This window comes from Tamandua tetradactyla, chromosome 6 (assembly GCF_023851605.1).
Source record: "Tamandua tetradactyla isolate mTamTet1 chromosome 6, mTamTet1.pri, whole genome shotgun sequence".
NCBI classification, from domain to species: domain Eukaryota; kingdom Metazoa; phylum Chordata; class Mammalia; order Pilosa; family Myrmecophagidae; genus Tamandua; species Tamandua tetradactyla.
Window position 1 is genome coordinate 174,504,574 of NC_135332.1, and position 24,457 is coordinate 174,529,030.

A 24,457-nucleotide genomic window follows, 5' to 3' on the forward strand; every position below is an offset into this window, starting at 1 on the left:
GGCAATTAATTACTAGAAATATGAAGACATTAAAAAAGAGAATTCCTCCCTTCCAAAATTAGCCCCAATTCTTCAGTTTCTGCATCATCAAAAAAGTACCCAAAAGTTCAATTCCCAAGAATGATAACAAAAGAACACAAACAGGATTCAGAAAGTTCCCAAGCACCTCATTGAGGAAGCATGAGCCAATATGATTTTTGAGGTTTTCCCAAAATTTTCCTTTATATTATGGGGGTAATAACTTTAAGCCTCTTTTTTTTTTTTTAAGAACTGAATTTTGATCTACTTAAGATATTGATAATGTTTCCCTCCTATATACACACACACAGAGAAAAATAAGAGTTCAACTGTGGTGATGAACTATATCAATAAGAAAATAAGAGGGTACATTTCACATTTATACAAAAAGCAACTACTCAGAGAGTTCTACCTCATAAAATATAATCCAAGAGATAAAATGATTTCTTGACCAACACTGTACTTAAGTTCTGAAAACAGAATTACAAAACTACTCTGGCTACCTGAATGAAATATTTACTGATATATTTTTGAGAAAACAAGTATTATCAAAGTATTCTAACGACATTTTAGATCCAATTCCTTCTCAAATTCACAGGTGACCACACTTGCATGGTAGAATCTGTTTTTCCATCTAACCTTATAAAATGGTAATTCTAGGGGGCCACGGTGGGTCAGCAGGCAAGAATGCTTGCCTGCCATGCCAGAGGACCCAGGTTCGATTCCTGATGCCTGCCCATGTAAAAAAAATAAATAAATACACTTAAAAACAAAACAAAACAAAACAATGGTAATCCTCACAAAATATGTAACTGTTACATTCACTTTTTTTTCCTTTGGCATGGCTGTGTTCCAATAAAACTTTATTAAAAAAAAAAACAGGCAGTAGCACAATTTGACCCACAAGGCACAGTTTGCCAACCCCTTCAATAGGACAAAAGTCCTTTTTTGGGCCAATTTCTTCAAAAATACAAATGACAAAATTTCACTGTGCATGGGTTTGAGTTTAAACAAGGAACAAAGCAAGACTAAAGAGAGTGCTGCATACATGAAAGCCCTTTCAATACTTAAAAATACAGTAAAATTATTTATCACTGAAAATACAGTGTACAGATCACTTTGACCCTTCTTTTACAATAACTGATATTTTATCAGAGATAAAGTCATTCAATAAGCTAAATAATGACTAGTGTATCAGTCAGGAGAGAATAGGTTAGGTTATTATGACAGACCCCAGAAGCACAATAGCATAAAACAACAAGTTTATTTCCTGTTTATGCTGCATGTTACATTCACTTCTAAATTTCATTACCTCTAAACTAAGATTAACAGCAGCTGCAAGTAACTTAACCTTAACCTTAGTCAATGGTATTGTTGCAAAATATGCACAAATATCCCTACAAACATCAGCACTAACTACTTGCCCTTACCACACATTACACAAACAGATTACAGTTACACTCACTGAAAAGGCAGAAAGGGAAAGTTAAAACAACTCGCTGTATCAGCAGGCTTATCTAGAAGGAAAATAACTGCACAGTCTAATCAATGTCACATCCTTTAGAGGCATATACAGTTAGAAAAGAAAAACAATGCAAAATATTCCTAAATCAGCATGTTCCAATTTATCACAATTAAGTGAAGGACAGATCCATCTTGGGGTGGACCGCCTGGCCTCTGTTTAATCCAAGACACTAAAGGTCAGGTTAGTACAACAAAATGACAGTTCACCAAGCCAAAAAAGATCCATTTACCTCTGAGCTTTCAAATAAGCCCAGTTAGATGTTACTTCTCCACTCAATTTAAAATGTGGCTGAATCACCCAAAATTGACTTCAGAGAGAATTCTAGAAGCACTCTTAACTGGGAATGAAATGGTGAGACTAATTTACAGCCTGGGGCAGGCAAGCAGGAGAGGATCTGAGACTAACAGAAGTCTCTCCCCTCCTTAAATTCAGAATCCCTGTTTCTGGACACCACCTCTACATCTAACCTGGCCTGGAGAATGAGTTTAAAAGGTTATATCAAGAGCAGTCTACCTACAGAGGCCATGATTCCTAATGTTAGGAAGGTTGGCCATCATAAATTTTCATCAGAAAGAGCTCCCCAAACCAACCACACACATTAATTCACCCAGGGAAAACAACCTCCCTAACTTCCACATAAAGCTGTTTCTTTTTTCCTCAGTGGAAATAGACTTGGCTTGTTTGGAAGGGAGTGGTGCCTCATGGCACTTCTAGGTGGTGTTGAGTTCCAGGGCAAATGTCCTATTTTTATTGAGGCTCCTGCAGCCTGGAGCCTACTGGTTGTTCCTTACCCATCCTGCCCTATCACTAACTCACTTAAAGATCTAAAGGAAATCATCTTGCCCTTTGCTCTACCCTCTGAGTCCCCATTATCTTGCTGGAGGGTCCAGAAAAGAGGAGCTGTTCTTTCCGCAGCCTGGGGCCTCCCTTCTTCCCGTCTGCTCAGCTCTCCCAGGCAGCATCTGCAGCGAGGTCTAAGTATGAGAGCCCTGCAGATAAGTCCAACTGCTGCAGCAGCCTCGAACCTTATCAAATCCTCTGGAGCAGCGGGGCCGGGTGGGGACCTGTCTGCACGGAACTCTCTAACCCCAGGGCTTTAGGCACTAGGGACTAGAGAGAAGGAATCTCAGTCAGAGTTCCTTCTATTCCTCTGGGATTTTTCCACCGGCCCTTGCCTCCGCAGCTAAGCTTCCCTGGCCGGGCCCGCCCGTGGAGCGGTGCATTCACTGCCCATCTCCCCAATCCCTTGCTGGTGTGACCTTGGCCACGTCGCTACGCGTCTCTGCCCTCGGTGGCCTTACACCATCGACTTCGCAGGTTACCAGAGAGTCACAACGACGTGGAAAGCCAAGCACACTGCCTGGCACCCAGGAAGGGCACAAGATAGGAAGAGAACTTCCCCCTCCTGCCTTCCACAGTGTTCTGCGCTCGCACCGCCCTCCGCTCCCCTCCAGGACCGAGGAGCTGGTGCCGGGCCTTGAAATCCGCAGGACCCCAGGGGCGGCGGGCAAATGGGAAAGGCGGCTTTCTTGCTCTTGCGAAGTTCCCAGTTAACCTGGGTGCGGGGCTCCCGGAGGGGGTGTGGCGCCCCCAGGCCCCCAAACCCCCTTCCTCCCCAGCTGAGAAATCAAGCCAATCCTGCTGCGAGGCGGCGGCTGCGAGGCGGCGGCTGCGAGGCGGCGGCTGCGAGCCGAGGCAGCGGGGCGTCCCCGCGGCCGGGCCGGGGTCCCCGGCAGGGCACCGGGCGCGCCGACCTACCTCCTCCAGCAGCGTGACGGTGTTCCTGCAGTTGTGCAGCCGCGTAGTGAAGCTGGACGTGGTGGGCGAGTTGTAGTCCTCGGTGGTCTCGGCAATGAACTCGGAGACGGAGATCTGGTCCGGCATCCTGCCGGGGGGGACGAGACACAAGCGGGGGCGGGGGTTGAGTCACGGCGCGGGCTCCCGGGGCCGCGGGCCGCCCGGCGGCTCATGAACGTCCCGCGCGCAGCCCGCCACCCGCCGCCCGGCCTCGTGCGGCTCCGACCCCGGCGGCGGCGGGAGGAAAGGCGGGCGAAGGCAGGCGGCCGCGCTCGGCGTGGGGACCCTCAAACTCCGAGCGGGGCGCGAGGCAGGGGGCTCTCGGGGACCCGCCTCCCTCAGCTCATGCCGGCGACCGCGGCTCCTCAGCGGCGGGGGAGGGGACGCGGCTGCAGCGCGGTGTGTGTGGGGGGCCGTCCGGGCGGCTCGGAGCGGCGGCGCTGCCTCCTCAGACGCTCTGACAGGAGGCAGCGAGGGGCCCGACTGGCTTGAGCACACTCCCGCGGGCGGGCGGCGCTCCCGCTCCAGTCACGGGGACAAACAAGGAAGTGCTCTGCGCACGCGCCGCCGCGCCCCCGCGCCGCGCCCCGGCCCCGCCCCCGCGCCCCGGCCCCGCCCCCACCACCCGCGCACCCGCCCGGGTCCCCGCCCCCGCCCCCTCCCAGGCCGCGTTCCAGCACTAGGCTCCGGAAGCGCGCAGTCCGCAGCCGCCCCCGGCGAGGCTACCTCAAGGAGCCCTCCACGCTAGCGTCTTCTAAGAAAAGGGACCAAAAAAAGTTGTACGGTTTTTTTTTTAGTCCCGTGTGGGCGCAGGAAGCGAGGCCAGGAGAGCCGCCTCCTGCTGCGAGGGCCGCCGGCTGCGCGAAGAGGGTGCGGAGCGGAGGGGCGGCGGTCGGGGACCCGGGCCGCGGAGCCGTGGCGGCGCCCCAGGCTTGCAGCTGCCGGCTCGCCCGGCCCCCGCCTCACCCCGTCTCCTGGGCGAGCGGAGCGTCACCCCCTCCGCCGGGCACGCTCCGCCGCTGGAGGGCTGATGTTAAAGGGTTTGCTTAGGTCTCCACAATGCTAAGTGAAGACAAGCGAGAGGCTTTTGGGTTTTGGTGTGCGTTTTGTTTACAGGTTTCTTATCTTTCGTTTGCCTTTTTTTTTTTTCTTTTAACTCGGAGTTAAGACGAGGGTCAGAGAGTATGAAAGGCATCTCCCGTCGTGCGAATGGCGCTCCGCTCTCAACAGATGCAAGGTGAATAAATGTCAGCGGAAAAAGTACCAACAGACTGCTCATTCCTCGGCCCGGCAGATGGCTATTTTTAAGTAGTTCACTTCGACTTGGTCCACAGAATCCATTTAATTTCTCACCATTGATTGCAGATGAAATTGATTTATAAAAGAAAAGATCTCAGCCCTAAGGAAGCGCTGCATGCTCCTGTGACTGGGGCCAGTGGGAGCCGCTGGTTACTCAGCTCCCAAATTACTCAGCTCCCAAATGTGCCTCCTTGGGGCAGAAAGCTGGACAAGCTCCTGCCATCTGGTAGGGTTAAGTGTCCTTTCTCTGGCCGTTTGCCCCACCTCAATCGAGAGTCCCAAGGCAGGAATCTTGTCTTAGCATTGCACCTGGCACAGAGAAGTAAACAGTCTAACGGTTGTTAAATGAAAGTGCATCACCTAATTTACTGTCAACAAATATCTACTAAGCATTAATAATGATATAATAATAAGCAGATATAATGATGAAAATGCCCCTGCTCTCACGGAGTTTACCTTCTAGTCGGGAACCAAGATACCCCACAAATATATAAATATAAAGTGGAGTAATGGGAGAGAAAGTGATGAGTTTTTTTAATGAAGGATATTCACAGAAGGCCTCTCAGACAAGGTAACATGCTGAGCAGAGAAGAAAATGAGGGTAATGAGCCTCTTAGATATCCTGTTGGCTATGGAATCTTGGCCTTCAGTTGTCTCATGAAAAGCAAAGATAAGGGCACCAACTCCACAAGGCTGTTACTTAAGTTAAATGATAGTGGAAGAGAAAACACTTGGTGCATAAGGATGTCATGAAAATTCAAGATGTTTCTTCTCCTTGTTGTCGGACGTTCTGAAGCAGCACTGTACAGGTGAACTTCCCCCTCAGTGTCCCCCAAGGGCCCAAGCTTCAGGTAGACAAGGGCTTTGGCCAGCTAAAGGAGGAATTTCATAAAGGAATGTACATGAATAATAGAAGGAATTTCATAAAGAAATGTACATGAATAAATAGTCCTCTTTAGCAGAGTGCAGTGTGGAGAAATGAACTTTGAGAGGCAGTCTTAAAACATAAATAAATAACAGAAACCAGCACCTACTTTCTCATCTTTAGCGTTTTAAAAGTCTGGTTCGGGACACCCCAAGTTTGAAGTTCTGGGGTGACTGCCAGATGGAGACAGCAGGCAAACAAAGATCTAAGCTTGGAGGTCCCTTGGAGGTCCCTTGCTCATGTGCAGAAGGTGACAGAACATGGGCTTCTGTGGTATGAGCCTCCCATTTGCCCCATACTGACTGGGCCACCCTGTACCTGAAAAGCTCTGACCTGGAATAAAAGCTCTGACCTGGAATAAGTAGCTCTGACCTACTAGCTTTAGCTCTCTCAGCCTAAAACTATGCCATGGAGCTGTTGGGAGGATAAACAGCTCAGACACTTCCCTCCATTCCAAGAGGGCCTTCCTCCAAGCTGGAAATCAGTTTAGACTTTGATTTTGCATTTATTCTATTCTTCCCTCTGTTTTAAATTGTCAGCTAATGTCTGTGGCCTCCACTGGGCTCTTCCATGAAGCCCAGCACATAGTAAACACTCAATTTATGGGCATTCTTATTAAAAGCCTAGAATTGGTGAATAATTGATTGGATTCCAGGACACCTGGGTTCCAGAGCTCACTTTCCAAAAAACTGACGCCATTGCCTTGGTGCAATCACTTGTAAGATGAGGGGTGAGGGGTGGGTGTGTCAAGATGACCGCATAGATCCCTCCCAGCTACGAGTTGTATGTGTGTATATACTCAGCTCTGCAGATGCAAGGAATAAAGATTATTAGAGCAGGCTAGGCAGACTGCAGTGGTAAACAGCAGGGGTTTTGTCTTGACTCAATCCACCAGAGAGCCCAAACTGCTGCCATCAATTGCTGTTTCAGTTTCATTTGGAGATTATGTTATGTATCTGCTCCTCCCCCATCTCCTTCAGCCAAGAAAGAATATGTGAACAATGAGATATTATGCCACGGTAAGTATATACCTCCTCAGGCTTGTTCTACAATGAGAATTTCAAAGGTTCACACCCCTATCAACCATTTCTGGGGTTCATGGATCATAATCCTCTTTAAATTTGAAACCATATCCCAGTGCAAACCATCTGCAACTTTTCTTTTCTCAAATACCCTGAAAACCATTCCTGGATATCTGAGAAGGGAGTCCAACCTGGGCAAAACTTCAGTGCTAGATTTCTTTGTGTGGAGCTGCACAGAAATATACATCAACCTTTCCAGAGTCAGGACACGCCCACAGACTCGTGCATGCCCAGCCTTAGATAAAGCAGGCCTCATCTTCGTTGTCATCATCATAATTCCCGTCAAAGACGGTCTGTTCAGCACCCTTGTGCTCTTCAAGCCTGTTTCTTACTGTGAGCACAGCAGACTGGAGTAATGGTGCTTGCAGGATGCTCTCTGCCTCCTTGAGCAGAGGCAGTGAGGAAAGTGAGGCAGGCAAGCAGGGGCTATGGCTCCAGTGACAACCATGGCGTATGACGGCCTGACATGCCTCTCATTGTACTGAGCATTTCCTGGAGCTTCAGTGGCCTCTTGGTGCCCTTCTTTATCCCTAACTGGGGGTTCCCACTACCATTCTGGTGACCTGATTAGTTTGCTCTTTTAGCTGATTGCAATTCTGGTCCAACTCAACCTTCTTTTTGGACCACATGTGAAAATTGAAACCATCTGGTATCTCAGGTACCACTGGTCTTGAGGAAGAAGCCACCTTCTACAGTGCTCAAGTCATGAGGTCACAAAGAGAATTCCTGCGGATGCAAAATGACCTCCAAGCCAGGACCACTTTCCTGGACTCTCCCATCGAGCATCAGCCGCCTTAAACATTCACATCACATATGAGGATTTACTCTAAAGTGCAGTATTTTTTCCTGTCGCTTTTTTTTATAGTTTGATGAATGTGCCTACTTAACCGACACTGTGCCAGCTCTACAAAATGTGTTGGCAGTCTTCTGAGCTGAAAAGTGCTGCTCTTCTGAGAAATACGGGACTCTGTTCTTGGAATCTGAGGATCTGAAGATGGCTCCTGCCTGTTCACACCAGGAGAATCAATGAAGGGTTTAAGACCAGCCCAGAAACTGCTGCAAGGCCACTAAGACTCTAGTAGGGCAGTCAATACACCAGCACATTCAGATGGAAGACCTGTCTTGTCAAGATAGAATTACACAAAACTTTATTTTCAAGATGAATTTATTTCTGCCTTCTTTTGGAATAAATTATTTTTGTGCTTTCTGTGTGGAAAAAAAGAGACAATGAGGATAGCTGTGGCATAGTTTTACGGACAAGGATGACCCTACTGATCTTCTGTCATCAGGGAACTGGCCCAGAGTTGCATTTCCAGCTGTAAGCCATATCATCATTACCCATCTGCCTTACAACCAAGGAAGTACAATTCAAGATGCTGGCTGGAAAGCGTGGGGTCGGGAGTGTTCTCTGGGCCCAAGAAACGAAGAGGAGCACTTGGTGCTCTAACCAACAGTGCTAGCCAGCTTTACATCCCGATGGAGTGAAATTATAGCATTCATTAGAGGCAACCCTTCCTCCCACTGATGTCGTGAGGTGCACCCAGGGGTACCGAGGCAGAGGATATGCTTTGTGTTAGTTCGACCTGGATTTGAACCTCTATCCTGTCACTTATTAGCCTTCTTTACTCATCTTCAAAATTAGGGTAATAGTAACATGTTTACAGGTTGTTATGTGAAATGACATGGGAAGATGTGGATAGAGCAGTTGATGAAAAAGTGAATACTCAAGCAATGCTAGTTTCCTTTGAACTCTTTCTTTCTTTTCCGTTTTACATGAGGTATGATTATAAATACAACTTTTATCACACAATTCAGATATTTCTAAATTAGTCACCTGGAAGAGGAAAGAAGAGGGAGAAGGGAAGCTGCACAGGAGTTCCCAAAGTCTGGGATCTCAGATTTGGGGATCATCTTTAAGGACCTAACTTATTCTCATAAGTATCCTCTATGAGGTCAGAACCATTAGTGATGGTTTTATAGTTGGGAAATAAATAGTATCTAGAATCAAACAGAATGAATACCAATTAGGGTCAGAAGTAAGCTGAGGCTATTAAATAATGAACCTGGCTTTCACGAAAGGCTGTTCCTGTAAAGGACACCTGAGCAAGGCAACTTTGGGAGGATGGAACAGGGCTATGTTAGATTCAGTTGTCAACTTGGCCAGGTGAGCATACCTAGTCTTGTTGCTGCGGACATAAGCCAATGGTAAGTGAACCTCATCTGTTGCAGTCGGCTAGGAGGCGTGTCTGCTGCAATGAGTGACGCTTGACTTAATTGGCTGGTGCTTAAATGAGAGATGGCAACGTAGCACAGCTAAGCAGCTCGGCATTCCTCATCTCAGCACTTGCAGCTCAGCCCAGGCCTTTGGAGATGCAGAAAGAAGTCACCCCGGGGAAAGTTGTTGGAACCCAGGGGCCTGGAGAGAAGACCAGCAGAGACCATCCTGTGCCTTCCACGTAAGAAAGAACCTCAGTGGAAAGTTAGCTGCCTTTCCCCTAAGAACTAACAAAATAAATCCCCTTTTATTAAAAGCCAATCCATCTCTGGTGTGTTGCATTCCGGCAGCTAGCAAACTAGAACAAGGACACTGAATTTGCAGGAGTATGAATTGGGGGCATAGTCTCAAACCAGAAAGGCTTAGATCCATGTCTCTGCTGTGTAGCAGTGAAGAACCTTGTTAAGGTAATGAACATCTCTGAATCTCAATTTCCACACATGCTTAAGAGCTCAGGTACATAAAGCACTAAGCAGAGTCTGGGGCATTAAGTGGACAATACTTTTCACATATTATGGGAACTTTGAATACCCATTTGGAGATATAGTTCTGATATTCATGCAAAAAAATTAGTCACCAAGACCTAATGCTAAGTATAGCATTCTGAACACACATACCCTCCTTTAAACCTCCTAATAATTCAGTGCAGTAGGTATAAATTATCCCAAATTTACCACAGGTTACTACTTTCTGAACCCCTATATCCTGCCTGGGACAGACATCATACTTGTTCTTATATATGCAATATTTAAATTCATTCCCATAACAGTCCTGAGATGTGGGTATTAGAATAATGGAAACTGAGACATAAAGAGAGCGTGCTGTAAGTTAATGTCCTGGGTCTGGCGGACTCTTAAGTCCACTGCTTTATCCAGTTCCTGAAAAATCAGACTCTGTACCTCATATAATACTACTTTGTGAGGTACAGTATTTTTCCCCACTGGGGCAACAAAAGAAGATATCCTTATTTCCTTATCTCACCTGATAATTTATGAATTTGCTTTCTACCATTTTAATGAAGTGGTAGAGGAAAGGAGAGGGCTACAGGAAGGAGGGATGTATTTGATTCTGTGTGTGTTTTACTGTTAGGCTCAGGTTGCCATTCAGCATAAACTGAAGACTACTTTTTTTCCCCTATCCCTTGTATTAGTGCTTCACAATTTCATGTTAAAAAAAGAAAACATTCTAGTCCCAAATGCACTTAATTTAATTGAAACACTCCAAGTAGTACCATTAGAGTGTTCTAAGTAAAGAGGAGAACATGGTTTGGCAACAAAAAACTACTCTCTGTTCTAGCTCCCTATTCCCTAGCTGTTTCTTCTGGTGATGGCAGGAGGAGAGAGTCAGACAGGATCCTGGGAGCCCATAACACATGTGGTATGAATATCAACTGAATGAATTCAGAAATACATTTCTGTTCTGTCTTGAAAAAAGAATAATAATAATGTTGGCCAACAGTAGCTGCTCATGTGCCCTGCAGTATTCTGAGTCATCACAGGCACAACCTCGTTGAATACACCAGCAGCCAAAGCAGGCATTATTATTATTATCCCCATTTTATACATGGGGATACCTGAAGCTTAGAGGTCACCTTGGCAAGTGGTGGAGCAAGGATCAACTTCACAGTACCAGCACCACGAGCTTATCAAAGACTAAGGCCCCACAGTCCCTGGACCATTTTTCTGTGGGAGCCTAATGTGATCCTTTTGCCTCCTGGGGAGCTCACTACAAGCCTGACTCAAATGCAAGCTTGGTCAATCTGGGAAGTGCTGCCTTTACCCCATTCCTCCAGCTGGAATTCATCTCCTCCTGGAAGCCAGCAAGTTAGCCTCTCCCACTCTGCTGCACCAACTGTAGGACGTCGGCACCATGTGGAGGGACTTCCGACATGCGCTCGTGGACACATGGGAGAAACTTCAGATCTTCCTACTCATTTTCCTGCACTACAAGGTTTCCAGATTGCCATTCCCTGAGGGTATCAACTAAACTGTATCCCACTCTGGATCACCCACGTCACCCCAGGAGCTAAAGGAAGGACAGCAGGTTCCTGGGGGGCCCCAGCTTGCCATTTTACAGGTTTTATCTCCTGAAATTTCCCCAGCAACCCAGGGAGATAGTATGTTTTCTGCTGAGGAAGCTCAGAGACATGTACAATTTGCTCAGGGTCAACAGTTAATAAGTGAAGTTTGCCACTCCCAAACCCTGTGGGCTTTGGCTTCCCCACATAAGACACTGCCTAGTACCGGCCCCATGGAACCTAATAAATATGCTTTGGATTGAACTGGCTTCCTTTTATGAGCAACATCATTTCTAATCTTAGTGAAACAACCTCCAGTGAAGAAAAATTGTGATGTTATATGGAACTCCTAAAAGCTTGCAGTCTATAAGAGGGATGGATTTTAAATCTCAGTTTATTTCTGAAAAAGAAACATCCACCTAGGAAATAATGCAGAAAAATTTACAGAACATTATAGTTTCTCTTTTTCTTTGACGAATTTGTTTTGTTGTAAGGTTACCTGATCACAGTTAATCTTTGTCACTCCTGTGCTATGTCAACACTGGGGGCATATCTCTTTTTACCAATGACCCTTTGACGTGGGATAATTTCCCAAGACACCATTTTCCAACTACTTTATTTCCCCAAATAAGCTGTGAGCTCCTTGAGAGTAGAGGGTTTTCATATTCACTGTCATAGCCCAGAACCCAAGGTGCCTGAGAGATATTTACTGAATAGACAGATGAAGGGAAGAATGAATGAATAAGTGAACAAGCATTTATAGGGGTAGAGATATGAGAGGACCTGGTAGAGAACTGGAGAATGGAATCCCAATTCTTAGAATACCTTCCATTATCTCATATAATCATAAATTATCAGAGCCAAGAGGAATTTCAAGGAGAAATATGGTTTCTGATCCTTTCATTTTCCAGAATTAAAAAAGATTCCCAAGTAGTCAAGTGACTTGTCCATTGTTCCCTGGCAGTTGAGAGAGACCAAGGAGAAAACCTATGTATCGTGTTCCCAAGGACTTTTCCATTTCTCTCCTGTTCTCAATTATGTTTCAAGGCGGAGACTAAAGATTCTGTCTTCAGAAAAATATCTGAATAGGCACAAATGACATTGCTCTTTGCATCCTGGTATCAAGGAAAGCCTGTTCACAGTATAAAAACGATCATTTCACTTATCCCCATACTTCTGAGCAAGAAAACTTTGCCTGGGAGCACTTACTTCCCACTTTCATTCTCTCACCTCCATTTTCTCCTCTTTTAATGACACTTTTCTCCTTTCTTCCCTGATCTCCAAAGCCAGGGGAGCTGGAGGGCCACCAAGGTCAGTGGGCAGACATTCTAAGTCCTCCCGTTCTCCCCCGTCCTTCCTTAAGAGCCACTCTATAAAAGGAAAGAAGTTGAGAGAAAAGAGGAGAGTGGGTGCTTTGTGACCTTCACACCAGGAGTCAGCTGTGATACTTTTATAAGAACCCACCCCGGCCTCCAACCCCATACCACCCAAAGCACAGCAGAGCGGAGGTCAGGTTTCTCCTCCGCACAGGTCCACTTTGCTCTCGTGATTGACACCACCTTGGTCATTTTTAGAAATGAGACCCACTGTCTCCTGAGTCCCCGAGGACATCCTCCAGGTGGTGAGGGTCATTAGGTTGGAACTTTTTAAAGTAGCTCTGAAGCCTTTCTAGTAGTTAAGAATATGGATTCAAATTATCCAGGTTCAAATCCCAGCTCTGCCACTTCATAGCATGTGTTACCTTAGACAACTCATTTAACTTCAGTTTCTTCATCTTTAAATTGGGAATAACGTCAGGATCTAGGTGTTTATATGGTTTAAATGAGATCATCCATGCAAGAAGGTTAGCCTGGTATATAGTAAGTGATCAGTATAAGTTAGCTACTAATATTATTCATATTCTGAACAGTTTCCATGCTGGAACTATCAGGAACTAAAAAGATACATGAGACACAGTCCCATCCTCAAGGAGCTCACATCTAGGCAGAGACACAAGTTGTCAGCACAAGTGATGGCATGGCCAAAGAATTCAGACAGAAAATAAAGAAAGGTGTTATCTCCAACATGTGACCTTCGAGAGCAAAGTCTAAGGAAAACTAATTTGATGTGTTACTGTCACTCTGATTTGCCCAAAGTCCAGTTAGACCAACAACTTACTCATTCAAAGCTTTAATCATCTGAAACACGACTTGAGAAGAAAGAGTGGATAAATGATGTCTATTAGTGACTTCAGCACTGAGTGGTACACAACACGGGATGCCAGAGAGGTCAGCTCCTTTTGCTCAATCAATTCATCTTGCCACTCTTGGCCTCATTTTCCTTGGGATTAAAACGAGGATCCTGGGTCAGAAGCTTTCTGAGGTCCCTACGGCAATCATATCCTAATAACTCAATGAATTCTGCTTTGACATGAGTGTGACAGCTGGAGATGCCAGGTCTAGGTCAAGACCTGCTGGTAAGCCAGGCACTGTTCCAAGCTCATCAGTTTGGGGTTGTACTTTCATATTGTATGAATCTGTCACAGTATCTAGTTGTTGCTTTTCAAAAACATAATTTCACCTGCAATGGATTTGAACCCACAGAGCAATGAGCTGTATTCTAACAGGATTGTGCTGTAATTATGGCAAATGTAAGGCACTGCTCCATTTGAAAAAGAAAAATTGCCCACCCACTGCGGAGTTTTCTTCTTAGCATATGCTATTTGGTTAACATCCTTCTCAAATGCGAACATTCCAAATCACACCAGGGGCTCTAATTTAAAAAAAAGCTCCACAATTGCGAGCAAGTCTGACAGATACATCGAGCCTCTGTTCCTTGCTTTTGGTTTCTTGGTTTTTTTGTTTGTTTGTTTTTGTTGTTGTTCTTGTTTTTGAAAAATTAGTCTTTTTGCTGTAGCCTTAGAACTTCTGAAGTATTTTACAAAATAATTCACAAAATTGCTATGCTTAAATGGACAGGAGAGAACTTGCTGGAGGATTTGGAGATTACAGTTTTCAGTTTCTTTTGTCAATAAACTGCCTTTTCTTCAATATTTGAGCCTGGGAATTAACTTTCGTTTAGTCCCAATGACTTTCAGCATCTTGAACTTAAGCAGCAGCTCAAATGGACCTTGCAGGGCATTGACTCCATTTCTTGTCTGTCTTGCATCCTTTACCTTTAGGAACTACCCCTTGCTGACTCCCTGTGAGTCCCCTGAGGCTGTCAACCATATATCTCCACCCTCTCAGTCAGAGAGAGAGCTGAGACACAGCCCATCCAATCAGAGTATCCCACGTGCGTGAACACAGCAGTGACTGGTACTGGGATGGGGCATTAATTCAAATGAGGCCAGTCGGAGTCCTTTCGGGGGACTGATATGGACGCTGGGGCAAAGAGAGACGTGCCTTTTCCCTGGAAGGACTGAGATGCCTACAGCTGCATCTCTGCCACATGCAGGGAGCCTGCCCAAGACAGAGAATGACTGGGATGGTGAGAGAGAAAGACAGAAGCAGGGTGGAGGGCGAAGGAAGTGTCCTGGTGATAAGGTTTGAAATACTGAATGCACTGATGTCAGTCTACCCCCCGGGAATTCCCACGTAGGTGAGCAGAAACACTCCCTTTTTAATGTAAACTGGTCTGAGTTGGGTTTCTACCAGTAAAACTAAAGAAGCCCTGGATAATCTTCCTGAATTCCAGTCTTCTCTTCACATGTAATGGGTGTGTTGTCTTCGACAAGCTATTCACTGCTGCAAAGCCTCAGCTTCCTCAGCTGTAAAATGGGGATGATAATATCCACCTTCTAGGGCTGTTACAAAGAATAAATATAATATGGATAACCTTGAGGACTGCCATAGCAGGAGATTAGTAAACGGCAACTAACTTTATTATCAAGGGATTCCATTCATGGTGTAGTCTTAACAGATATTTGAATAAAATTCTGATTTTAAATACAAATCTGATTTAAAACAAAACAAAACAACTTTCTAAGAACACATTTGTTAGTCTTGAAAGGGGCCTGACCTTACCTCTTTGAGTAAGGGGAACCCCCCCAAGATTGCCTTGGACATTGGATAAATGATCCAGGGGAAACATTGATGAAAAGTTAAGACTATTAGACTACACAGAGAGTGCAGAGCTCTGCTCAGGTTGCCTTCCTGCTCTCTCCGTAGACTTGCCCACCCAGGCTTTAATAAGAAGCTTTGGGATACATAGGAAGGGGTAGCAGGTGACACGGCCATCAGGAACCATTTGCTTAACCCCCTGAACCTCAGAGTCTCACCCAGAATGCTGCCTGCCCTGTGTCAAATCACATGGGGTTGTTCAGTTTCAAGTGAGACAAGCCAGTTCACAAAACACTTACTGAAAGCCTACTATGCGCCACCACTGTTCCAGATGCTGGAGAGAATGCAGACAGGAGGCTCGAAGCACAGTGTCAAGGAGGAAAATCCCTCTGGTAGCGCTCAGAAAGCCATTGTAACTGGTCATCCTTTAGCCAAGAATGGTCTGCAGTTGTTATTCAAAACATACAACAATCCATGGTTCCCAATTAAAAAGTAACCAATTTAACAAAAGCAGTGCAAGATTGCATACTAAAACCTAAAAAGCATTGCTAAAAGAAATTAAAGAAGAACTAAATGAATGGAAAGGCATTTCATGACCAAGAATTGAAACACTTAATATTGTTAAAATAGCAATAAAACCCCAAGTAGACCTAAGATTCAATACCATCTCTATCAATATTTCAACTTTTTTTGGTAAAAATAGACAAGCAGATTTAAATATTCATATAGAAATGGACCTAGATATCCAAAAGAATTTGAGAAAGAAGAATAGAGTTGGAGGATTCACACTTCCAAATTTCAAAGTTTACTGCAAAGCTCAGTAATCAAGACTGGTGCCATTACATAAGTACAGATATATAGATCAGTGCAACTGACTGAAAATCCATAAAGAAAACCATACACCTATGGGCAATTGATTTTTTAAAAGGATGCCAAGAACTGAATGGGAAAAGACTAGTCTTTCCAACAAATGGTGTTGGGACAACCTGATATCCACATGCAAAGGAAACTCACACCATATACTGAAATTAACTCAAAATAGATCCAAGACGTAATTATAAGAGGTAAAACCATAAAACTTTTAGAAGAAAACATAAGTGTAAACCTTTATATCCTCAAAGATATATACAAATAGACAATAAGCTCATGAAAAGATGCTCAGCATCATTAATCATCAGGGAAATGCAAAGCAAAACCACACTGAGCTATCACTTCCGACCCACCAGGATGGCTAAAATACAAAAGACACATGGGGAGACTTCTGAGGAAGAATGCAGAATAGGGAGCAACAGTATTCAGTTCTTCCACCAAAACAACTATTAGGCAAGAACTGTCCGAAACAAATATTTCCAAATTCCGGAGGCCAGAAGAACCTGTACGTCCTCCAGGGAAGAGTGGGAGGAAGAGGCAGATCCATTACGGTGAAGAACTGTAAGCTGCTCTCTCCATGGGGCAGCCCGGGCGCCCTGGTCTCACTGCACGCTGCTGTAAGGTCCAGTCCCTGGCTGGCTGCTGTGACAACAGGGACAAAAAAGTCCTCTTCCCCAGGAACAGGGGTGTACACTGATGATCACTGACCTCAGCTATTCATTAGTGAATTCGGATCACTGGGGCCCAGCTCTGGGGACATTTACTGTGTTCACCCCACACTGGATAAAGGTAGTGCCACCCACTGTTCTAACCTGGCCATGAACAAAGTGGGGGCAGCCATTGGTTCAAATCTCCCCAGGAAGGGCCAGGGAGGTGATGGGTGAAGGATGCAGGGCTTCCTCGGGGCTGTAGGGGGAAGTTAGCTGAGGGACTACATTTGCTGGGCAGGCCAGGAAAGCTCAGCTTTGGGGAGCTGTCAGAGAAGTTTTTAGCGCCCTGCCTGACCCCCTCCACAGGGCACTTTGGAGCTGGCCTGTGCCCCCTTCGTGGGTCCCTGGCCCCGTTTTGGCTGGGAAAGACCAATATGGAAAAGTCCTCCCTGGGGTGACCCTCCTCCCAGAATGTGCCCTACAGGCAAAAGCAGACTGAGACAATGAACAGAGGGTAGAAAACTACAGAGATGGACAGTCTGCAGCAAAGACCTGACAGGCACTGAGGGTGGTAAGTATGTCCCTGGGAAACAGAGGGGACAGCCAAACTCCTGCAAATAGGGGAACTCCAAAGGAACTAACAAAAAGCCAGGATAAGACCGAGTACGGCCCAGTAAGACAAGGAAAACCCCGCACAGAGCATTGCCTTGGGCAGACCTTCCTAACAGGAGGGCTGATGCTGAAGAAAATCTGTTTATCACCAGCTGGTTACAACACCAGGAAGTAGCAGACATTTTCAAGGAGTAAATCCCAGAGTTAACATTTTAAAATATTAAAATGCACAGTGTGCAATAACAGAGCACAGTACAAACAAAGCAACAGGAAATGATGGTCCATCCAAAGGAAGAGGATAAAAATATAGAAAACACCAAGGAGAATGAGGACATACTGAACAAAGCCTTTAAAAAATAATCGTAAAAAAAACAAAAACAATAGAGAATCAACAAAACTAAGAGTTGGTTCTTTGAAAAGATCAACAAAATCAACAAACCTTTCGCTAGACTAACAAAGAAAAAATGAAAGAGTATACAAATATACAAATACTGAAAAGCAGAAATGAAAAGGGAGACATTACTATTGATCCCACTAAATAAAAAGGACTCGAAGTGGATTCTATGAACAACTCTATGCCATTAAGTTAAATAACCTGGATGAAACTGACAAATTCCTAGAAACACGCAAACTACCTACACTGACTCAAAAAGAAACAGAAAATCTCAACAAACCAATTACTAGTGAAGAGATTGACTCAGTAATCAAAACCTCCCAAAAAAGAAAAGCCCAGGACCAGATGGCTTCACAGGGGAATTCTATCAAACATTCCTAGAATAATCCATTCCAATTCTGCTCAACTCTTCCAAAAAATTGAAGAGGAGGGAATATTCCTCCAAACTCATTCTATAAGACCAACATCACTCTCACAGCAAAGTGGATAAAGATACCACAAGGAAAGAAAACAACAGGTCAATATCCTTTATGAATACAAATGCAGATATACTTAACAAAACATAAGCAAAGTGAATCCAACAGCATATTAAAAGAATTATACACCACGATCAAGTGGGGTTTATCCCTAGTATGGAAGGGTGGTTCAACATAAAACAATGAATTAATATAATACACTACATTAACAGAATGTTGGAGAAACCACATGATCATCTCTATCAATGCAGAAAAAGCATATCAAAAAAATCCAGCACCCTTTCTTTATAAAAACACTTAAAACACTAGGAATAGAAGGTAGCTTCCTCAACATAACAAAGGGCTTATATGAAACCACACAGCTAATATCCTACCTTGTGATGAAAGACAGAAAGCTTTCCCTCTGAGGTCTGGAACAAGGCAAGGATGTCCCCTTTCACCACTGTTATTCAGCATTGTATTGGAAGTTCTTGCCAGAGCAATTAGGCAAGAAAAAGAAATAAAAGGCAACCAAATTAGAAAGGAAGATGGAAAAGTTTCAGGTGACATGATTCTATATACAGAAAATCCTGAAATATCCACAACAGAGCTAATAAATGAATTCAGCAAAGTCAGGGGGTACAAGATCAACATGCCAAAATCAGCTGTGTTTCTACACAAAACCTGTCAACAATCAAGACAAGAAATCAAGAAAAAAATATCATTCACAATAGCAACTAAAACAGTAAAATATCTAGGAAAAAAATCTAACCAAGGATGTAAAGGACTTGTACCCAGAGAACTCAAAACATAGCTAAAAGAAAGAAGACTTAATAAAATGGAAGGATATTCCATGTTCATGGATTAAAAGACTAAATATCGTTGAGATGTCAGTACTAACCAGAACAATTTATAGATTCAATGCAATCCCAATCAAAATTCCAATAATCTTCTTTGCAGAAATGGAAAAAGTCAATCATCAAATTTATGTGGAAGAGTAAAGGGACCCTGATAGCTAAATCTCTCTAAAAAGAAAAACAAAGCTGGAGGGCTCACACTTCCCAACCTTAAAAACTTATTACAAAGCCACAGTAATCAAAACAACATGGTATTGGTTCAAGGACCAACATACAGACTGTGCCAGTTTGAAACTTTTGTGTACCCTGGAAAAAACCATGTTCTTTGATCCTCATTCAATATTGCTGGGTGGAATCTTTTTTATTTTTTCCATGGAGATGTAACCTACCCAATTGTGGGTGGAACCTCTTGATTAGGTCATTTCTATGGAGATGTCTCTCTACCCATTCAAGGTGGGGATGCTTACAAGAGTCCTTTAAGAGGGATCCATTTTTTAAAAAGCATGAGAGCTTACACAGTCAGAGACCTTGGGAGATGAAGAAAGAAATTGCCCCCAGGGAAGCAGTTCAAAGAAGCCCATAGAGAAAGCTAGCAGGCATCACCTTGTTCCTTCCCAGCTGAGAGAAAAACCCCAAACATCATCGATCCTTTCTTTGAAGTTAAGGTATCTTTTTCTGGATATCTTAGTTTGGACACTTCTATGGCCTTAGAACTATAAACTTGCAACTTAATAAATAATAGTATCATGGCTACTAATTAGTACATATTATGTACAGGCAATTTACATACATAACTGTTTAAACCTCACAACACTCATGGAAAGTAACTATTATTCTCCCTAGGTTTAATAGGTAAGAAATTAAAGCTCTGCCCAGGGTCCTGCAACTACTAAGTGGAGGAACTAAGATTTGAATACAAGTCTGCAGGATTTCAAAATGCAAGCCCTTTCCACTGTAACATACTCTTTGTACAGAGAGTATTTTGCTGGCTGTGGCAGAGACTACTGGTTGCATCCCTCTATTTAGACCCTCAACTGAAATGGGTTGAGCTTATCTTCCAGCCTCTCTTTCAGTTGCTGTGGCTGTGTGTTTAGCTTTAGCCAGAGATGAAAGCTTAACTCCTAAGAAAGACTTTTGGGAAAGTACCTTGAAAAGAGCTAGCACACCTGGGAGGAGGACCCCTATTGCCTTTCACTCTTCTTCCATCACACTGCCTGCCTGTAATGTGGATGTGATAGCTGACACTCCAACAGCCATTTTGGATCACAAGGCAATACTCAGAGGATGGCACAGTCAGAGAGAGAGTAAAAGCTGGGGTCCCTGATAACCATACCAGCACCTTTTGTCTTTGGACTATCTCTAAAATTTTGGGTCTGAGAGAAAAATAAACCCTAACTACTATTGTAATTTAGGTTTTAATTTATATTATATTTATTCATATTTATAGGCAGTTGAACCTTAATCCTAACCTATAAAGTTGGCCTATGAAAATGCTGAATCAACTAAGAATGTATGAAAAGAGCCGGTATCAGGAGTGGTCAAATTAGATCTATCAGAATTGTTTCCCCAACTTGTCTTCTGTGTTTTATATTCTATATTCAGAGGCTTAGGGATTCTATGAATTATTCTAAAGATAGTCACCCAGGCCTATTTTGTGGAGTTATAGAGTCCTTGAAAAGACTAATCTCAATTTCCCAAGTATAGGCATTATATTTTATAAGTGCTTAAATTTCATCTCTAGAATTACTTCAGAAATACAGTCACAGAGGAACCAACAAGCTCCCACAGAGTCAATTTCTGAAGAAGCAAATTTATTTACACAACCCTTGCACAATTTAGAGGAGGGAGAAGAGACAGGAAGATACCAACCAGAGAGGTAAGATGATACAGCACAAATCCTTCTTTGCTTTAAAGTCAATGCTGTGCCCAATTTTTCTGGAGCAATTATTCAACATTTCAGAATTATTTTCTTTACCAGTAAGATAAATGGCAGTAGCCTTTCCATGTCTGAAATACAACCACAACTTTGTTTTTGTTTATAGAAGATACGTATCATATTTATTAGTTCCTGTACTTTATAATCCAACAATATTGCTGGAGAAAAATGGGTTCTCTTTGGTTATCCTTCTTTCTGGCTAGGATTCTTTAGCATCCCAACCACAATGACCTAAATAAGGACAAAATGAGCTGGTAACTTATGAAAATTCTTTATGAGGGAAGGTAACAGATTCAGGTATTATTTTGCATTAAACTAATTGCATGTACATAGGAAGAGGAATAATTCAGATTAAAATTTACTGTAATCCCTTCCTCAGACCTAGGCTGGAATTTTTACCCTGCCTTTTCCTTTTCTAAGCATGCATGTGTATACATGTGGACATACACACACACACACATGCACACACACACAGGCACACATCCTCTATCACCTTCGCTGGAAACCAGGAGCTAGTATATAAGGTACACAGACCCCCGGGCAGCAACATTCCTTTCATCAAAGTCCATGAACCAGAGCTTATGCCCTTCATTCACAGAGCATCCTCTAGCTCTCATTTTCTCTTACTATACACACAATTTTAACAAATTTGTTGAGCTTGTTTTTAGGCCTTCAGCAAACTGAAAGAGCAGTTAAGTGGAGAAAAATGTTAAGATGCTATAAGGAAGGAAAAACCACAATAACAGCAAACTGTAGATGATGGTTAAGTTCATATGTCAGTCAGGCTAGGCTGCGGTGTCCATTTGTTTGGGCAAGCAAGCACTGGCCTGATCGTTACTTTGAGGATATTTTGTGGTTTTAAATCATCCATCAGTTAATTGCCCCTGTGACTGATTACATCTACAATCAACAAAGGAGACTACCTTTGCCTCTTACAATCAGTTGAAGGCCTGAAAAGGAGAACTGATGCTTTCAACAGTCAGAAAGAATGTCGAGCTCTACTTCAGCCAGCCAACTCCTCCTGGGGAACTCATCGAAGCCTTCATTGGAATTCCCAACTTGCAGCCTGCCTGACAGAATTCAGATTTGTCTGCCCCCAACAGTCGTGTGAGCCGATTCCTATACTAAACCTCAAAATATTTACGTATATATATGGTTCAGTTTCCCGGAAGAGCCCTGACTAACACACTGTAGACATTTGCTAAACCACCTCCCCCATCCAAATCCTAAATAGGTGGACCTGCTAATGAGGGGAAAGCATTCTGTTCAACTGATCCCAGCCTCAGTAATAAGTGAAGTTTGAAATGATGAACCTATGCAATCAAGAAAAGGTTCAAGGCAGGATGCTATATTCCAAGCACCATGCTGGATGCAGATCTTTTGGAAGTGTTTCCAACCAAACCAGCAAAAATAAAATAATCTTTGGTCCTCAAAGGCTTTGCAGAAAACGTAACTCCCTCAAGGAAGACAGCAAAGGCCAAGATGAGCACAGAACTTCAGAGCTGAAAGACCTGGGGTCAAATCCTGGCACTACTATGAACAAGCTCTATGACATTAGGCAAAAGACCCAACTTGGTCTCTTTTTTATATCTTAAGTGGGACTTATGACACCGCCTTCAGAGTTGTTATGAGCATTAAGTAAGCTAATATGTGTTGAAGTACCACATCTGTGTTTCCATAAATGTTCATTTAATTCAAAGAAATGAGAACTCTGGGGATAGAATAGCAGAAACTAACCAAGACTAGTCTTGGAGAGAGAGAAACTGATAACGCACAAATTGGTCATAAAGGTAGAGCTCTGTCATTGTCCCCAAGGACAGGAAGTGCGTCCAGCCTCTGGAAGAAAATGGGAAAACCAGGAGATCAGGAACTGGAGATACTTTCTACCTCCATCAGCCTCACATTCCTTTTCAACTGTGCTCCTTCCATATAGTAATTAGCACAGCCCATGATATGGAACCTGCCCTCTATCTGATACTGAACACAGATAATTCCAAATAATCTCTGCACCCATTCAAATACAGCAGACCTAGAAATACTCAGAAGCTAGAGACAGAGAAAAGGCTACCCGAAGAGGAATCTGAATGCAAGGGAACAGGTAAAAGTGATAACTAATTAGCAGGCTTATAAGTAACACTGCCATATTGAAGATGAATATGACTGAAGGGGGATGTATAATGCCATGTATCCCAATGATTAAATTTATGATTATAAGTAAGTTCTTGTATGAACTGTTTCAAAGGTTCAATGGTGGACAAGGAGTCAACAGTAGAGGGATATAAGGGGAAAACTAAAAATGCGTAACTGTGGCCAACAGTTAACAGGCAGGCAGAGAGTACTAGAGGTCATGGTTTGCGAAACCCCAATCAACATCACTCCTGTTGTCTCTTAAGAGCACCTGGGGCTCGAACTGAGACTCCCTAAAGGTTTCAGGCACTAGGTTTGCCTTCGTGAAACAAATAATTCCCAGAGGGTTCCTAGGTCAGATAAATGCTGAAACTCAGAGGGACCAGCCTCTCCAGGATTATCAATTAATTGCATCCCCCTGTCCTTCAGTGTGGACACCCCTTCTCAGCATGAAAGAGTTGGAGTGGGCATTCCCCAAGGATCCCTACAGAGTGGAGAGGGATTAAAAAAGGAGGAGGTATAACAGAGAAAATGGGATTTAACAAATGAGTATGGCTGCTGAATCACTATATTAAGATTCCTTCTAGGCTCCAGTGTTTTGAAGCAGCCAGAAGAAAATCTGATGGAATGGTTGCCCAAGACAAACCCTGGGATCTGTTCTGAAGCACTTGTTGAACTGTGCTTTGAAAATTAGTGCTTTTCCTTTCTTTGCTTTGTACATATATTTTACAATAAAAAAGTTTTTAAAAGGTAACTATGCTAAATAATCTAACTACCACAGACAAAAAGTTTGACCCTAACCAAATGCCTTTTTTCATTCTGAAGAGGAAAATACATCATATGGGAACATGATTCCAAAACTTTGCTGTTTCAGGGTTGGTATTAAGAGGATATGGAATTTAAAACTAGAACCTAAAGCTTCTGCTCTGATCAAATCTATCCCAGATCCATGGTGAACTGATATCTCTCCTGACTGATGGCCTTCAACCATCTGGCGTGATTGAAAGAGGATGCAGCTTGGAATCAGAAGGAGAGAAGGGCTGGGTTTGAATGCAACCTCAAACGCTTAGTGGCTCCTTGGCCACAGGCAAGTTTCTTAAACCCCATGGGCTTCATTTAAAAATTATGCTGTCTTTACAAGGTTACATTAGAATGAAATGAGATAAATGCTTGAAAGCACCAAGTCCTTTCCCTGCTGCAAGATAAGAGCTAAAAAAGTTTCCTTCTACATTTCTTATTATGGTAAACTACACAGAATGTAACATTTGCTGTTTTAACCATTTCAAAGTGTACAACTCAGTGGCATTAAGTACATTCTCAGTATTGTGCAACTATCACCACTATCTAGTTCCAGACCTTTTCCATCACCCCACCTGGAGACGATGTCTCTCCGTGCTCTCCACACCCCCAGCCCCAGGCCTGGCAACCACTAATCTGCTGTCTCTTTGGAGTTGCCTTTTCAGGACATTTAACATAAATGGAATCATAGAATATGTGGCTTCATTCACCTGGCAAAAATGTTTTCAAGGTTCATCCATGGTGCATGTATCAGAGCTTCATTCCTGTTCATGGCTACAT

The 24,457-nt window shown here is 43.6% G+C and overlaps 1 protein-coding gene and 1 pseudogene across 4 annotated transcripts in view; one reads left to right on the forward strand and one right to left on the reverse strand.

Annotated features, from left to right (window-relative positions):
• The window catches only part of ASAP1 (ArfGAP with SH3 domain, ankyrin repeat and PH domain 1), a 401,437-nt gene that overhangs the window by 317,182 nt on the left and 59,798 nt on the right, over window positions 1-24,457 (reverse strand). For 2 of the 4 annotated variants that reach the window (XM_077167668.1, XM_077167667.1), the window contains exon 3: window positions 3,302-3,428. The exons of 1 other annotated variant lie outside the window; for it this stretch is intronic. In XM_077167668.1, coding sequence (XP_077023783.1) covers window positions 3,302-3,428 — 127 coding nt within the window. Of the gene's footprint in view, window positions 1-3,301; window positions 3,429-12,168; window positions 12,449-24,457 lie in introns of those variants that run through there. One more of the 4 variants, XM_077167670.1, reaches the window with a different exon arrangement.
• Window positions 6,671-7,784, forward strand: LOC143689054 (V-type proton ATPase subunit e 1 pseudogene; annotated as a pseudogene).